The sequence below is a fragment of the Triturus cristatus genome, chromosome 3_2, assembly GCF_964204655.1.
Source record: "Triturus cristatus chromosome 3_2, aTriCri1.1, whole genome shotgun sequence".
In the NCBI taxonomy this organism is placed as follows: domain Eukaryota; kingdom Metazoa; phylum Chordata; class Amphibia; order Caudata; family Salamandridae; genus Triturus; species Triturus cristatus.
In genome coordinates, this window is record NC_140584.1 from 1,093,265,110 (window position 1) to 1,093,283,828 (window position 18,719).

General features: G+C 45.8%; 1 protein-coding gene across 1 annotated transcript in view; it reads left to right on the forward strand.

Moving 5' to 3' along the window:
• Positions 1 to 18,719, forward strand: part of NLK (nemo like kinase) — a 1,424,501-nt gene that overhangs the window by 1,160,237 nt on the left and 245,545 nt on the right. The window contains exon 8 of the mRNA XM_085649870.1: positions 17,380 to 17,466. Within this exon, the coding sequence (XP_085505996.1) occupies positions 17,380 to 17,466 (87 nt within the window). The remainder of the gene's footprint in view (positions 1 to 17,379; positions 17,467 to 18,719) is intronic.

The window sequence follows — 18,719 nt, forward strand, 5'->3', positions numbered from 1 at the left end:
TGTTCCAAGATGCATTCCCTTCCACCCCTCCAGATAGGCAATCCAAAAGGGTGGATTCTTTTGGAAAGAAGCTGTTTTCTTCCTCCAGCCTGGCATTGCGGTCAGTGGATACCGCACGCTTATTGGGCCATTTCTCCCATTCTCTTTGGGAGACCGTTACGCCCGCGCTGCCACAAGTCCCGGAGGAGGCCTGGGCTGTGCTCTCTCATGCTATTAAAGATGAGAGAGATGCAGCAAAATTCACTATATGTTGTGGCCTAGATATGACTGATCCGCTGGGCAGATCGATTTCAACAACGGTGGCCTTCAGGCGCCACGCCTGTCTTCGTACAACTGGCTTCTCGGGCGATGTCCAAGGCAATTTGATGGACATGCCCTTTGATGGAACCTGCCTTTTTGGGGAAAAGGCAGACTTGGCCCTGGTCAGATTTAAGGACTCTCAAGCTATGGCCATATCCTTGGGCCTCTCATCCACCCAACGTGGCCAGTCTTCCTTTCACCCTTTCGTGGCAACAGAAGGGGTTTTCAGCCGTGTCAGCCATATCCCAGCCACCGTCCCGCATGCGCTGCCCAAGCCATGCGAGGACGCGGTGCATTCCGATCCCGGAATGCAGGCCAGAAGTCGTCGACCCCACTGCCCCCAGCAGCCGCAGCCTCCAAACAATCCTAAGCTGATTCTGCAAGGCCACACTACTCCAGTTGGTGGGAGAATTAGTCATCCTATTCCCCACTGGGTCTTGCAGATAGTCCAGGAGGGCTGTTCCCTACCATTTCTTTCTTTTTACTCCTCCTATTCTGTTAAATCAGGAATGGCTGACGGAGGATAATTTAAAATTACTCCAAGAGGAAGTTACGGCTCTCTTGACCAAGGGAGCTCTAAAAAAGGTCCAAGATTCAGAAGTAGGCTGTGGCTGTTATTCCCGATACTTTCTGATTCCGAAGATGTGACTACGGCTCATTTTAGATCTTCGGACTGTCAATCTCTTCCTCAAGAAGGAGAAATTCAAGATGCTCACTCTGGCTCAGGTCTTGTCTGCCCTAGATCGGGAAGACTGGATGGTAGCGTTGGACCTGCAGCACGCGTATTTTCATATTCCCATCCTGCCAGGTCACAGGTGTTACCTGCGGTTCAAGGTTGACTGCGAACACTTTCAGTTTACCGTGCTCCCCTTCCGTCTTACCAGTGCCCCTCTGGTGTTCACCAAGGTGATGGTGGTGGTCGCAGCTCATCTGCGCAGGTTAGGGGTGTCGGTGTCCCCCTACCTTGATGACTGGCAGTTGAAGGCGTCCTCACCCCAGGCTGTTGTCTCCCACCTTCAGACTGCGGTGAACTTTCTGCACTCGCTGGGGTTCTCTATCAACGTGCCGAAGTCACACCCGACTCCTCCTTAGATGCTCCCTTTCATAGGAGCTGTTCTGGACACAGTGCAGTTTTGTGTTTATCCTCCTGAGCACGAGACCAGGATATTCAGGCTATGATTCCGATATTTCAGCATCTCCTGGATTTCAGTGAGACTGAGGCTGTTGGGCCTCAAGGCCTCCGGCATTATGTTGGGAAGACAAGTCAGGTGGCATATGTGGGCTCTGCAGTGGGACTTCAAGTTCCAACGGGCACACCATCGGATAAATCTCACCGATGTGATTCAGATCTCAGAAGGAACTGCAAAAGATCTGCAGTGGTGGTTAACGAACCACGATTGGGTCAACGGCAGACCTCTACCCCTTCCCCAACCAGATCTCGGTCATGACCGATGTGTCACTTCTGGGATGGGACGGCCACCTGGTAGAGGTGAAGATTAGGGGTCACTGGTCTCTGGCGGAGACAGGGCTCCACAAAAATGTGTTGGAGCTTCGAGCGATTTGGTTGGCATTGAAGGCAATTCTTTCCTCTGTCAAGGGGAAGCTAGTGCAGGTGTTAACAGACAACACCACCGCCATGCGGTACTGCAACAGGCAAGGTGGGGTGGGGCATTGAACCCTTTGTCAAGAGGCCGTGCCTCTCCCGACATGGCTGGAACAGCAGGGCATAACACCTTGTGGTTCAACACCTGGCCGGTTCCCTGAACGCTAGGGCGGATTAACTCAGCCGTCGATGCCAGACGTCTCCAGAAGGGGGTGGCGCAAGGTCTCTTTCAGCAGTGGGGAGACCCTTGGTTAGATTTGTTCGCCTCAGAAGAGAATGTGCAGTGTCAGCAGTACTGCGCGCTGGAGTTTTTAAGGCAGCTATCGTTCAGCGAAGCTTTTTGTCTCGACTGGAGCTCAAGTCTATTGTATGCCTTTCCGCCCATACCACTCGTGCCCAAGGTTCTGAAGATCAGGAGCGACCGAGCCCAAGTCATTCTTGTGACTCCGAACTGGGCAAGGAGAGTTTGGTATCCAGAGCTTCTGAGGATGAGTGTCGAGCCTCCAATCAGGTTGCCCCTTTGGTAGGATCTTCGGTTGCAGCAGCAGGGGAGGGTTCTCTACCCGAACCTGTCAACTCTGCGACTCCTTATCTGATACCCTTTTCGGACAAGTGGGGAGGGATACTCTCTTAACCCTCGAGGTATTGGATCAGACATGCTACACTGCTGTGAAGGCCACCCTAGTCAGTAAGTTTGTCCTGACACCTGAGAGGTATAGGCTCAGATTCGGGGGCAGTCACAAGATCTAATCACAAACATGGGTGGATTTCCTTGATTATGCCAGCAAGGCACTGAATGGCTGAGTTAGAGACAGCAAGGTTGGTGATTATTCAGGGCTGTACGACTTGATTTATAAGGAGCACATACTTAATATTTGTTTTCCAGAGCTGTGCCAACACCTGGTTGATAGCAGATGACTGACCCCCGGAAACGTGCTGAGGTTGTGGACATCTTTGTCAGCACCAGTTGTCCATGAAGGTTTCTGGGGGGCTCCCAAAAGGGGGGTCTGGGTTACCAACAGAAGAAGGAAGGGGAGAGCAATAGGAGTTCTCTTCAGGCCCCCAAAATGGTTCACAGGTAAAAGGGTGCCATTACCAATCTGGCTACCAGAATGATTGCTTCCCTGACAAAAGTCAGAACCAGAGACCCAAATGCTCGGAGTGTTTTGAGTATGGGCACTGCAAGGATGATCCTAAGTGCCCAAAAAGACCACCTCTCACTGGAGGAAAGACCCCACCGGTGGCAAACATAGTGCTTGGTGAGGAGTTTGTCCCAGTCAGTAGGTAGAGGGGGGGAATTCAGAGAGATTACTCTGTAAGTAATGCAGCGATTGTTCCTAAATCCATGTACCCTCAAATACTATCCAGTTTAAACGATGGGTTACCATTAATGGGCAAGTGTTGGGGCTCTTAGGGACATAGGAGCCAGTATTGCTATGGTAAGGAGTGAGCTGGTGGCCCTAGAGCAAAGTCTACCCAAAGCATTCCACCAAGTTGTGATTGCTGGCACCAGGGAGGGTCACTAGCCTGTGGCCCTTGTTCCATTTAAGTGGGGGGTAGAGGGTCTCAGGTGTCCTGAAGATTGCTGTGAGATTTGTCAAGCCTGTGATTTGCTTGCTAGGCAATGACCTTGAGCACACTACCTGGAAGGAAGTGGATCTTAAGGCTCATGTGGCGATGTTAGGGTTACTTGAGAGGATATGTGCTACCACCAGGTTTATGGCTGGCCTGTATGGGAGTCGAGAATGTCTGGAACCTGGAAGAATGGCCAGGCAGCTGCTAAAAGAGGGAAGGGCAGGGGGGTTGGGAGACCAGCTCCTGAATGTGTCTCAGCTGAGGTGGCTGGGGCGCCAGAGGACAATGCCGCTGAGCCCACTGTGGAGAACATTGTCTCCCTTGGTGACCTGCCTGAGCTGGCTGGATGGCAAGTAGGAGGAGGACCCACCAGGGAGGAGTTCCCAAACCTAGGGGGCATGAGACAACAGGCCGAAGCCCAAGCAGCAGGTGATTCCTCTGAGAATCATCACATTTACTGGGAATATAACCTCCTTTACAGTAAGCCTGTGGTCCTCCAATGCTACAGGACCTTCCTACTGGAGTTGGCTCACGAAATACCCCTGGCAAGACACCTGGGTCCAAACACGACATTTGCAAGGCTTGTGTTTAACTTTTATTGGCCTAGGAGAAAGAATTCCTCTGATGCTTTGTGTAGGACTTGACTGACCTACCAGGCCATCAGGGAAAACAGAGCAGAGGCTGAAAGCCCCCCTTCATCCCTTGCCTGTCATTAGCACTCCCTTTGAGAGGCTGGGCATTGACATTGTTGGGCCTATTGATCCCCAGACAGACTCTCCCTGCTGGTGGATAATGCCACAAGGTACCCATAGGCCATACCTCTGAGGACCACAACTGCAGTGGCTAAAGCCCTAATGGGCATTTTTGCCAGAGTGAGTTTCTCCAAGGAAGTGTTGTCTGACGGGGCACCAACTTCATGTCTGCTTAAATGTTGACAATGTGGAAGGTGTGTGCTGTAACTTAAAAGTTATCTACTCCCTACCATCCGCACACCAATTTGCTTGTGAAAAGTTTCAACAAGACTCTGAAAGGCATGGTTAAGGGCCTACCTGAGGCGTAAGTCGGACATCTTGCATGCCTTCTCTTTGCTTACCGATATGTACCATGGTAGGGGGGGTTGGATTTAGCCCCTTTGAACTTCTGTATGGTCGTCCTGTAAGGGCACCCCTGAGTCTGGTGAAAGAAGGATGGGAGCAAGCTCCCTGGGAACCTCAGCATTATGTTCTTATCTACATGCTGGTCTTCAGAAGCCATATGGCCATATTGTGGAACCAAGTTACTGAGATCTGAGACGCCAGGCAGGCAGGAAATGATGAAACAGTGGTATGACCAAACGGCTACCCTGTGGAATTATAACCTGAACAAAAAATGTGGGTGATGGAACTCGAAGAGCCCAGGGTCCTTCAAGAATATTGAACTGGGCCCTTTAAGATAGTTGAGAGGAATGGTGAGGTCCCCTATCTGGTATGTCTCAAGACCCCTAGGCACATCCACAGGGTGCTCCATAGCAACCGTCTCTAGCCACACTTTGAGAGTTCTGAATTCACCATGCTGCTGGTGACTGATGGAGGAGAGGAAGAGGAGCGTGAACCTCTTCCTGACCTCTTAGCCTTCAAGGAGAAGGATCGGTCACTAGAAGGTATGAACCATTCCTCTACTCTGGCTTCTGAACAGCTGAGAGACAATCACCAGTTATTGGGACAGTTTGCCTCCGTTTTCTCTCACACCTGGGACTATCCACCTGTGCACCCATGATGTGGACACAGGACATCCTCCCTTTCAAAAATAAATACTACAGGCTGTCAGACTTTGAGGACCAGCATCAAAGATGAGGTTTCAAAACTCCTGGAGATAAGGGTGATATAACCCGCCAGTAGCCCCTGGTCCAGCCCTGTGGTGCTGGTACCAAAAGCTGCCACACAGGGCATTACACCTAAACTCAGGTACTGTGTAGATTACAGAGGGCTCAATTCTGTGACAAGGATTGATTTTCATCCCATCCCCCGGAATGATGAGCTGATTGATCGCTTGAAGGCTGCCCAGTTCCTAAGTACATTTGACCTTAGTTCAGGATACTAGCAGACTGCCTTAACCGATGGAGCCAAGGAGGGGTCAGCCTTCCCCACTCGAGAGGGTCATTATCAGTTGAGGGTACTGCCCTTTGGCCTCTTAAAAGCCCCTGCCACCTTCCAGAGGTTGGTTAAACAGGGCTTAGCTAGTATGGATGCCTTCATTGCTGCTTACTTGGATGACATAGCACTCTTCTTCAGTAGCAGCTGGAAGGACCACCTCTTTCACCTCCAAGAAGTGCTTTAGGCACTGCAACAGGCAGGCTTGACTATCAAGTCTAGTAAGTGCCAGATAGGGCAGGGGTCTGTGGTGTACTTGGGACACTTGGTGTGAGGGGTTAAGGTGCATCCCCTCCTGGCCATGATAGAGACTTTCATTGCCGGGAACCCCCAAAATGAAGTAAGAGCCTTCTTAGGTCTCACTGGCTACTATAAAAGGTGTGTCAAGGAATATGGCACAGTTGTTATTCCCTTGACAGAGCTGACTTCGAAGAAGCAGCCTAGAAATGTGATTTGGACAAAGACATGCCAAAAAGCATTTGACTCCCTGAAGCACGTCATGTGCACAGCCCCTGTACTCAAGGCCCCTGATTTCTCCAAATAATTTATTGTTCAGATAGATGCCTCAGAACATGGCATGGGGGTCAGTTTTATCACAGCTCTATGAAGGCCTAGACCAACCTGTAACCTTCATCTCTTGGAGATTCCTTCTCGGAGAACAAAGATGAAGTGCTATTGAAAGGGAAGCCTTTGCTGTGGTCTGGGCTCTGAAGAAGTTGAGACCATACCTGTTTAGAACTCACTTGCTAGTCCAGGCAGACCTCAGGCCCTTCAGGTGGCTAATGCAAACGAGGGGTGAGGTTCCAAAATTGTTGAAGTGGTCCATCTCCTTATAGGGAATGGACTTGATGGTAGAATACAGACCTGAGGTTGGCCACACCAATGCTGATGGTCTTTTCAGGTACTTTTGCCTTAGCGATAAGAATTCCCTAGAGGTTGTGTAGCTCTCTCCAGTTTCAGCTGGTGGGGGGCAAGTATAAAACCTGGCATCCTTAGGCTGGTCTTACCCCAGACTTTTTGCCAGCTTACCTCCTGTTTTTGCTGATTCTTTTTGTTGGCCATGGGACTCTGAGCACTTTATACCACTATCAATCAGTGCTAAAGTCAATGATGAAGTGACCTGTGTGCACTTCAAAGACCCTTCTTTGAAGTCACCCCCACTTCAAAGGCACAACTAGGTATAAGTACTGGACCTCTGACCCCGCCAACTCCGTGCACAACTGAAAGAATATGCGTTAAGAAAAAGGACTGCTTAGCTAAGGTTTGCTGCTTGCTGGACTACTGCTTTGGAAGACTGCTTCCTTGCTATGCTCTCAGATGCCTACCTGCTCCTCTGACTGTACCAGAGTGTCTCCAATGACTAGCTGACTGGCCTCCTTTTGCCAAAGACGCAGGTTCTGCTGCTGCTGCTGCATTTAAAGTGACTCCAGGTGCTTGCTCCAGTGAAATCAACGCATCCTCCATGGTGAAGGGCAGAATCGCCGCTGAAGGAACCAGAAATCAGCGCATCGTTCTTGGATCCCAAGCAGTGTCACTGGAATCGCCGCCACCACTAAAGGAAGAGTAACCCGTCACATTGGCTACACACACATCGCAGAGACCACTGCATCAACGCCACCACTAAAGGGCCATCGTCACATCCTTTTGATTAGCATGGAGAAATCCATCGCTAATTTTCAGAAACTGGTGCATCGCCATCTATGCGTGGATAATATGCATCTCTTCCACTGCGAGAGTGACATCGACACATCTCGTGTTTACAACCAGGACTAAGGTAGTTTCTCTCAGCGGGCCTTGTGAGGGTCCTATAGCTGGCCTGCGCTCCATCACCGGCGGCCTGAACTCTTGACTTTGTCTGGATCCAGTTCGACCAAATAACCCCTGAAAGTGCTATTTGCTTCTAAGCGCTAGACTGTATTTAATGTTTTAAAATTCACTACACAACTTCCACTTAATGAATTTTTTTTGTTTTGTTCTTGTTTTATTTAAAAATCATAATCTATTTTTCTAAACCTGTGAGAAGTCTTTGTGTGGTGTTTTCACTGTTTTACTGTTATATTGCACAAACACATTGCCTCTTAAATTAATCCTGACTGCTCTGTGCCAAGCTACCAGAGGGTAATATAAAGTGTGTATCTGACTTACTCTGACTAGCATTGTGGTTCCTGCTAGGACAGGGTGCATTGTCTGCCAACCAGAACCCAAATTCTAACACAGCTAGTTTGATCTTTTCTTTAAGACATGCCCATCAAGGATATCAGCAAGGCTCCCTTCACTTCAGTAGGCCTTGGTAATCTACGGTCATTGAGACCAGCACAGGAAAATGTAGCATGCAGTTGTTGAGCTCACCCGAGGTACTTTCACCTGCTACATATAACACCAGGCTTCCACCCTGGGATCAATTTGGAACAGGCTGAAACAGACTCCCTGAACCTGATTGTGTGTCTCCCTTTTTCAATCTTACTGTCAGAAGAGGAGAGACTTAAGGGTATTGGCTGCTTTGATATTGGCAGAACTCCACCCTAAAATAGACATACAATGCTTCTTGTGTACTCGTAGTCTGGTGCATCCCTCTTTGATCTGCCTGCGAAGGGTCCATCCTCTATACTGTGTAGTAAACTCCGAACCAGCTGACAGATTCTTCCTCGAAATCCATCGAGTTTAGCACCTTAAGCCAACAATGGGAAGGGTGACATGCAATGTTTCCTCCAGTAGTTCTGTTCCTAAAAAGTTTACTTTTAACCGAAACGTTTTGCAGGAAGTTGCCTGCAATTTGTATCTAGTCTTTCCACTTTAAATCTTACACCTTTCCCACTTATCCACAAAATTAAGAAACCTCCATTCTTCTTTAAGTTTCCACTGCAGTGTTTTCTCGTAGATTGGAATGTAGTGACATAATATCCTTCAGCTCTATCCCACCCTCAGCTAGAGGTCGTAATAACCTGCAGCAAAAAGGAAGCCTTTACCTTTCTCTTTACTGGCGGATGAGGTCCCACTTATCTACTTTGTTTAGGATATCAGTCTCCAGTCCAACGTAATATTTCAATGTGTCGCTTTTGGCAGCTTTATAGCGAATTGTTTAAGTTTTTATTATTATTATTTTGCTGGTTCTTGTGTCTTTTGCATCAGCCTCTGGTTTAGCTTTGTTGCGTTTTTCCAGTATTGGATCTTTCATAGATTCACATGCATGAATCATCCCCCTCTGCTTTGATAGTTATTTGATATTGTAGAGTCCACTCCCATATTCTTTGAGCTTCACAGGATAGAATTGGAGGTCTTGTTCCTCCCTGCTGGTTTATATTATGTATGCAGTTGGTATTGTCTGTGCGTATGAGGACTGAGGATGCTCTTATCCTTGGGAGGAATGACTGGAGGGCTAGAAAAATCGCCTGCAGTTCCAGAAAATTGAAATGCATTTTGGAGAGAGAGAGTCCATTTGCTGCTTATCTGGAGGTCTTGCAAATGCGCTCCCCAGCCTTCCAAGGATGCATCTGTTGTCAGAACAAACTCTGGAAGAGGAGAAAGGAATGACAGTTCCAGAAAGAGATTGCTGGTAAATTGCAACCAAAGAAGAGCCACATTCATGATCAGAGTTATCCTAATTATGTTGTCGAATGAACCTGTTACTTGAAGCCATTGGGTGTCCAATTGTTCTTGAAATGTCCTCATCCTTAGACGAGCATGAAGTACCATGAGAAGGGCGGAAGATGTCAATCCGAGAAAGGTTTTGAAGGGACGGACAGAAATGACCTTTCGTTTGTAGAGATCATGAGCCATAGACAAAATGGCTTTCCTTCTCTCTGTTGATAAGAATGCCTTGTTTTGGAGAGTGTCCATTGTTGCTCCTAGGAACGTTAATCGATGAGAATGTAAATGTTCAGTATTTGTAAAGCGCGAACAATTACCCGAAGGTGTCAAGGCACTTGGGGCCGTCGGGAAGATTAAGCGAGCTATTGCCCAGAGTCACATGGTGCTGGGCAGACCCCTGCCGCCGGAGCCGGGGATCGAACCTTGATCCCCAGCGTACAGCGTCAGTCGCCCTGGCCGCTGCGCCACAATGGATTTTTGAAGATTGACTGCCAGCCCTAGGGAGCGGAAGAGCTGTAGGCAGACTATAATGTCTACTGAAACGTGACGAAGAGAAGGAGCTTTCACCAACCAATCATCGAGGTAATTTGTAGGCCTTTCAATCTTGGGTACGCTGCCACGAGAGCTAGGCATTTGGTGAAAACCCAGGGAGCTGAACGAAGGGAAGCACCTTAAACTGATAATGCGCGCCAGCCACAGAGAAACATAAACATTTTTGACGTTTGGGGTGGATATGGACATGGGAATATGCGTTTTCCAAATCTAGGCTTGCTAAAAAATCTGAATGGGTCAGAAGCTGTAGTATCTCCTGGAGAGTAACCATGCAAAAGGATTTCTTCAGCAGGTATTTGTTGAGTTTTCTGAGATCTAGAATGGGACACCATTCCCCAATATTTTCTTCTTTATAAGGAAAAAGCGGGAGTAGAAGCATTTTCCTCTGAGAGCGTGGAACACATTCTATTGCTCCTTTTTGAAGCATTAGTAAAGCCTCCTTCTTTAACAATTGAATATGGGGCGGTATTTTTGAGGAGGATGATGAGGTGGTGTTGAGGTAAACTCGAAGGGTATTGCCATACTTTTTTTTTATCCAGGACCAATTTGTCTGATGTTATTTTCTGCCATTGATGTAGGCAATGAGAGAGAGGTATTTTCTTTAGTGAAAAAGACAAAGGAAGAGGGGCAGACAGCGAGGCAGAATCACTGTTTCCATCTGGAATCCCTGGGTTGAATTTGCTGCTTCCGTCTAATTTGTCTGGAATAGGAAGCCTGTGGTGGTGCACGGTATTGCTGTTGTTGGTAGGAAGGTTGGAAAGAGGTGTAAGTTTGAGGCTGATATCTCTGGTAATTTCCTCAAAAAGAATAGGTTCCTCTGCCATGCGCTCCACGAAAGGGGGCCTTTCTAAATTGGAGCATTCCCAGAGCTTTAGCTGTGTCCGTGTCTGTTTTGATGGTTTGCAAAGCATCATCAATATGTTTGCCAAAGAGTGTTTCACCATCAAGTGGCATGTCAAAAATCTTGCTTTGCACCTCAGGGCGGAAAATTTTTGCTTCAAGCCAACCCTGGCATCTGAGTACAGCAGCTCCAGCAAGCTGATGAAAGGCCAAGGAAGCAATGTCCTTAGAAGCATCAATGGTTTTAGAGGCAGATCTTTCACCTTCTAGCAGGATCTTTCTTGCTTCCATCCTTTTATCCTCTGGAAGGAGATCTAAGAAATGAGCAATGTCCAACCACATTTGTCGATCGTACCTGGCTAAAATCCCAAGAGCATTGGTAGCACAAACAGTTGCACTGGATGTAGCTGTGAATCTTTTGGGGAACATCGGTTACATCACGGTGTTTACACCGCAATACCTTTAAAAGGCGGGTATTACAACGCAAGTCATTACAATGACTTGCGCTGGATGGCGCTCTAAGATAAGGAATAGTATGATTTACTATAACGTACTGTAACGTACGCTGGAGTTGGAATAGTAAATCATACTATTCCTAAGTACAGCGCCCTCCAGCGCAAGTCGTTGTAACGACTTGCGTTGTAATACCTGCGTTGTAAAGGTATCCCGGTATAAACACCGCGATGTAACGTCCTATATTCGAATCTTTTTTCAATGTTATCTAAGCGCCTTCCTTCTCTGTCAGCTGGAGCAGTAATGGGTGCTAGAGGGTTCCTCGATCTCTGTTGAGCGGCCTGTGAGATAACGAAGTCAGGCTTAGATTGCCCCACTAGACAGGCTGGGGCATCATCCTGAGCTTTATACTTTTTGTGGATCCTGGGTAAGATAGGAATAACTGTTGCAGGTGTCCTCATCACTTTTACACCATCCCAGATGGGATCTACAATAGGTGTAGATCTAACAAATTGCGACAGATCTTTGTAATCGTAGAGAAAGCAATCTGATTGCTTGACTGTTAAAGATAGTTGAAAACGTGACACTGCTCTTTCTATTAGAGCGTGAAATCCGCCTATATCCTCTGGTGGAAACTCTACAGTTTGCGGTGAAGGTGATGCAGGCGTCGATATAACGTAGTCCTCCCATTCATCTCCTGTTTGCCCATCTTTTTGAGGTTGATTGTCCTCAATTTCTCCTTCATCAGAAGTGTCCTGATGATGAGGCAAAGTATCCCTCGCAGGAGAGGGCGCAGACACAGGTAGAGGTACTTCGTGGAGAAGCAGCAGGCGGTGGTGGCTGTGGAGGCGGAGGAACAGCCGCTGAAGGAAATCATGTGCGATAGTCATGTATTAATTCCTGGAGATCTTGTACCAGAGTAACAGGAAGGTGGACCATAGGCTCATTGACTGGTTCCACATATTGAATCTTTGCGTGTGGATGGTGATATACTTGTTGGTAGTAACCCTCATATTCATTGTCATCTTCCTCTTGATATTTTACATGTAATTGAGAAGGACTATCAGCAGGTCCAAACATCCCATCGTAACGGACTCCTCTATCAAATCAAATCAAGGAACATTTATTTAGCGCACACATCACCCGAAGGTCTCATGGCGCTGGCGGACGACTCTCCTATTGTCGGCGGGAAAAGAGCCAGAGCTAGTGGTCAAACAGCCACGTTTTTAAGTTTCGGTGAAAACAATTATGATCAGAAATAGTACGAACATCTGGAGGCAGAGCAAGAAAAGAGAAAGCCCAACCCCCATTTCTGACGGTACGTACTCTAAGTGGGGTGAGAAGAGATTTATTACAAGATCGTAGGGGTCTACTTGGCTGGTATCAGCTGAGTTTTTTCCCCCAATATCCTGGACCCATACCATACATGTTTTTGTGCATTAGGCATAGGATCTTAAAACATATTCTCTTCTTCACAGGTAGCCAGTGAAGATGTCTAAGGCTCGGCGCTGAGGGGGTTCTAGATGGAAGGTTCAACACCAGCCTAGCCGCAGTGTTCTGCAAGACCTGAAGTCTAGAAAGGAGGTCAATGTTTATTTCTGACAGAGCATTACCGTAGTCCATACGGCTAACAATTAGTCCTTGTACGAGAGGTTTCCTGGCTTCCAGTGGGATCCACTTAAATACCTTACGCAGATTGCGCATAATACCAAAACAGGTACCAATTATGTGGTTAACCTGTTTTTTCATTGATAACTGATTATCAATTTGGATTCCCAAATTCCTCACTGTCTGTTTGGGGGGGGGACAGGGGCCTAGGTTTGGGGGCCACCAATCGTCTGACCAATGCTCATGGGCCTTACCAAAGAGAACTATCTCGGTTTTACTTCCATTTAATTGTAGATGGTTGGTATTCATCCAATTATCTATATGAAGCATACAATTCCTGAAACGAGACTTAGTCTCGATGGGGTCAGGACCAAGGGTGATCAGAATCTGAGTGTCATCTGCATACGACACTACATCAAAGCCGTATGTTCTGATCACTGTGGCCAGGGGAGTCATATAAAGATTGAATAGTGTGGGGCTCAAAATTGAGCCCTGAGGCACACCCATCCGAACAGACCTACTACAGGAGACTAGATCGTCAATCTGTACTGCAGAGACTCGGTCCCTCAAATAACTTTTAAACCACTCCAGGGCTTTCCCTCTGACACCAATATCCCAGAGCCGTTGTTCTAAAGTGCTGTGCGATATGGTGTCAAAGGCTGCTGATAAATCCAGCAGGATGAGAATAGATGACTGTCCTCTATCCAATGCAATTCGGATGTTATCAGTAACTTCTACCAGCGCGGTTTCAGTGCTATGTGCGGCCCTGAAACCGGACTGTGAAGGGTCTAATAGGCCATGGCTCTCAAGATGGTCTACGAACTGCCTATTGACCAGAGACTCGAGTACCTACCCAAAAAATGGGAGCAGCGAGATAGGGCGGTAGTTGGTTAAAAGTTTAGGGCTTTTTCAAAATTGGTCTGACTCTGGCTACTTTCCAAATCCTTGGTACCACGGATGTTGAAAGTGACCTATTAAATAAGGTTGTGATGTCGTCCAATAGCACCGGGAGAATTTTAGACAAAAAACGAGGTGATACCGGATCGACTGGTGAGCCTGATTTAATTTTTCCCAGGGCCTTGGCCACTTCCTCAGAGCTATATTGGGAGAATACCTCTAAGAGGGGAAGAGGGTCATCTGGGGGGGGCATGATGGTTTTCCTGAGTGTTTAAGTGTTGTTGCACAGGGAAAGAACTGTGAATGATGGCGATTTTAGTTTCAAAGAATTCGGAAAGGGAGTCTGCCCACTCCTGTGAGACAGGAATTTCTGTCTGACCAGTGGGCTTGGTAAATTCCTTTACGATGTTATAGAGTTCTTTGTTAGAGTTTGTCGCTTTTTCAATTCGGTTTAAGAGGAAATTTGTTTTAGTTTTCCTAATGGAGTCCATGTAATTATGATGTATATGTTTATAGTTTTCCCGGTCAGTTTGGGCTTTGCTTTTTCTCCATTTACGTTCTGCTGTCCTACAAGAGACCTTTAATATTTTTAATTGTTCTGTAAACCAAGGGGCAATTCTAGATTTTATGTTGACCTTGGTAAGAGGAGCGATTTGATTTAGTGTAGTTATTATTTCTCCCTCAAAGAGAGAGGCTGCCTGGTCAATATTCTCCTCTTTACATAATGGTGGGAGATTAAAATGGGCTGCAAAAGAGGTGGGGGTAACTTTACGCCATGATCTTCGCCACATTTTCTTACTCCTCGTCTCATTTTGACTGGTTTGAAAGGGGATAGTGAACTTCAGTAGGTCATGATCTGACCACAATAGCGGAAGAGGAGGTTCTACTATGATGTTAATAGCATTCGTAAATAAAAGATTAAGCGTATGGCCTGCAACATGGGTGGGGCCTACCACCATTTGAGTTAATCCCAGAGTATTCATGGTGGTAATCAACTGATTTGTGTCTGAGTCCAAAAGAATCTCACCGTGATAATTAAAATCACCTATTAAAAGAAAAACATCTGCAGCCAGAGCGTGAGGAGCAATAGCTTCTAACAGTTTATGGACAAAATCATTTTTCGGACCAGGAGGTCTATATATATTAAAGCATCTCTCATAGTACCTTTTTGAGCCATGCCCTTTCAACCGAAAATGTACAGTTCAAATTGATCTCTGCCCATGGTTTCTAGGGAGATGACTTCCACACCCATAGTAGTTGCTATAAGAACCCCTCCCCCTCTTTTCCCCTTCCTGTCTCTAAAAAAGTTGAGGGTGGTAAAGGTGAGACAATCGCTGCAAAAAAGCCCCGTCAACAGTGTCGTCGACGAGAACGTCGACGAGTACATAGGTGTAAGGTGGACGGATGCTTACGACCAGGTGTGGCATAAAGCGCCGCCAGCTTAGTCAACGGTAAATGAGGCTGCGTCGTCGACTAGGACATGACGGGAGCAGATAAAGTCGTCCTCAGTACCATAGATGTTATCATCGTCGACAGGGTCGTAGAGGAGATCCACAGAACCACTGACGTCGACGAGGATGCCGACAAAAAGCTTGTAGTTGTCGTCAGTCGCCGTCGACAATGAGGTAGTCACTGGCAGTGCTGTCAGCGGGACCGTGGTATAATATGTCTTTTTTTCGACGACTAGGTTGGAGTAGGCTATCTAGAAGATAATTGTTGCGTCCATGGTGATCCAGAAGTGAACACTGTTGGTGACACAAGCTTTTTTGAGAAGGACATTTTCATAGAATGAACAGAAGAGTGCTTTTCTTTATTGTGGCTTTTTTCCTCAGTAGGAAATGAAAGCTTTTCTTTTTGTGAGGTGCCTGCATCTTTATGACAAGACCTTTTTGAAGTCTATTTCTTGGAAACCTCAGGAGATTCAAGAGGTCTATCTCTCCTATTGGATGTTTCCTTAGAAGTCTGTGCTGTAGAGCTTTCCTCATCCTCAGAGACGACGTCAGATTTAGATTTAAGCCGCTAAAGCCAAATCAATAATCTACCCTCTCTGTCCTTGAGGGCTTTTGTAGAAAAGGTTCTACAGTATTTTACCTTATGTTGAGGTTAAAGGCAGAAGATGCAACTCTTAATGTGGATCCTCAGCATGCAGCCTCTTCTTACCGCATGATCCACAAGACCTGAAGAGACCTTTCTATGAAGATTCAGACATTCTGGTTAGAAATGTGGATAAACAAGAGAAAACTGAGCAGAGCTCAGGGACACTCCCTTTCACACAACGTATGGTAGAAAATCTGGTTAACCTAGCCTCTCTTGGGATTGTTCCAGAGGGTTCTGTCGCTTGATTGGCTACTACTCAAGTTTGGTTCTTTTTACAAAACGATATGGATAGGCTATTGCACTGACTCTTCCTTGCATTGTAGCCTATGGTAGTTTTATCTACTGCTTTTATATGTATACCATGGGACTCGCACTACGACGACAGAGATGATTCAAGCATGGGAATCTATGAAAGATAGAAATACTGGAGAACCGTAGTTACTGGTAAGTAACTCATTTTCTTATTGGCTCCAAAACGCTCAGCTGACAGCTGTAAATCATGCCCTCAGTCAATCAGACCAATGTTCATCACCTACTAAATGCAATCAAACACGGAGCTGTACATATTGTGTACTTATGCAGCCAGAGATCTGTATTGCAAACATAACACTATCCTATTGATCTACTCCAAGCACTGTGTATGGTGTTTATTCACACACAATGTAGACAAGCCTCTCAGCTTGCTTTCCTCTCCCAGGCTCTCATCCCATATTCTCTCTCTCTCTCTCTCTCTCTCTCTCTCTCTCTCTCTCTCTCCCTCTCTAATACTCTCTCTCTCTCTCTAATACTCTCTCATACTCTCTCTCTCTCTAATACTCTCTCATACTCTCTCTCTCTCTCTCATACTCTCTCACACACCTCTTTCTCACTCTCTTCCCACCACTCATTAATTCACTTCAGGTCTTCACGCATCATTTCAATCCCATGCCTTTTCAACATTTCTGTCCCTGAAACCCACGCTTTCCTCCACTTCTTAGGGTCTGTTCTGCATACACAGGCACTCCCTCTTTATGCGTTTGCGGCCTGCTGTCAACTTCTTTCTCGCACACTCTTTCTGCTCTATGTAGAATTTAATCACCACTTTGTGCACAAACTGCCTATCCCTCTCTGTCTTCCTTTCTTTCTATTCGTTGCAGCTGTCACTCCTGTCTATAGGGATGGATAGTCATGCATAAACTACCTATTCCTCTCTATCTTCTTTTCTGTCTATTCTTTACAGCTCTCATCCCTGTCTATTTACCATATCACATAATTCAACTACACAAATACACTAAACACCTCTCAATTCTACCACAGACTATTTCACTACTAACAATTCCAATTCAACCCACATAATTCCCCTTCTAACCACATACATCCACTCCACTCCACTCCAAACCAAAACACATAGATATAAGACATTGTAAATGCCAATAGCTCCAACTCTCACAAATGCAAGACCGATTGCATTGCAAATGCTTGTTCTCTTCGACAACACCTGCTAGATCATGCTTACACAGAAGAAATCTTGCATAGCTCTGGATATTACTTTGACAAGCAACTAATATTTTTGTGCAGAGTGTCATCTTAAAAGGAGAAAAGCTTATTATACCTTAATGTAGTTCTGTAACTTTCTAAAGTGTTTTTATATATGTAATAAAAGGCATTTCCACCCCCAAAGACATTATATATGTATTGTGTAACACACAACTCAATAAGACAGTTGTTAATTTATATCCTGTTATATTTTTCTTTTAGCCATCTCTTCCTGTCCTATACACACTATCCAGTCAAGCTACACATGAAGCTGTCCACCTGCTTTGTAGAATGCTAGTGTTTGATACAGTAAGTTTGAATTATTTTCTGCAATGTTTAAAAGTGGTGTAGCCAAGAGGGCACAATGACATTGATGTTGATATTCATTTTATCAAAAATTCTAGATATATGTCAAAAATTGTTTCGTAGCCTAGTAGTAAAAAAACTGCTCATCAGTGAAAATCATGTCATACAAAGGTCAATGACTCTTGTATTTGAAAATGCATTACTTTTGCAGTATATCTGAAAATACACTAATTTTTTGGCAATTATTTTTAGTAAAGTAACCGTTTGTATTCCCAGATATGAGCCTGCTATGTTCATTATTACCTTCATTTCTCCAGCGTTGGATCTTTAATAAATTCACGTGCTGGAATAATTTCCATTTGGTGTGCTGGAAGTTCCCACAGTATCACTTTCATAGTACTGTGAAGAAATTAGAGTAGAAAAGTAACTCAATCACCTCATTAGAAAAGATCCAAAATTCAAACAATGAGGTGAGAATGCACTTAGCTCTGCTCCCCCTATAGGCCACTATATCTAGGTTTTCAACTGCATGTGCAGGGTGTACCCCTCTGAGCTCTGCTGAGGGATCAGTAATTTCAGATCGCTCATTCTCTCAACTTCTGGAATTTTCCTCGAGTTGGGCATTTCCTCTTGTGTTTTGTCTTGTTGAAGATAGAAAAAAACCTGTTTTCTGGAGTGGACAGAACCACCCAAAAAAGCCCTATTGTGGCTTTTGTGGAAAGAAAAGGTTGTTTCTCAAGCATTTAATATTTCATAGATTCACATTGTGAGAAGTTGTCCTGGTATATGCTGCTCACTAGTTCTAGTGATCACCTTGTACCATGCCAAGCAACCCTTATGGTGGTGGTTGAAGTCAACCTAGATAGACCAGCTATCCTAGTGGTAGCGTGGACAGTGCAGTCTGCAGGCTAAACTCTTGAGGGCATGTGAAGCCAGCTGTTTTACCATATGTAACCTCCTTGAATACCAAATGAAAGGACACCACACAGATATATATTCAAAATATATATGTATTTATTTACTAAAAGTATCCCCTATACTCTTTATGAGCACTGAAGCACATTCGTTAAAACAAGGCAATGTTTAAATATACAAAAGTTGCACAATTATGGATGGGCCCGGGTGGCCCGCTAAACCATATACTAAAATAGTGGTATAAGAACCACGTATAGAAAAGTAAGAAGGCCTAGGGCCTTGAGAATTGGTGGGACTACAAGGAGCTAACAGTATTTAGTGACCAGGAGGCCCACAGGATG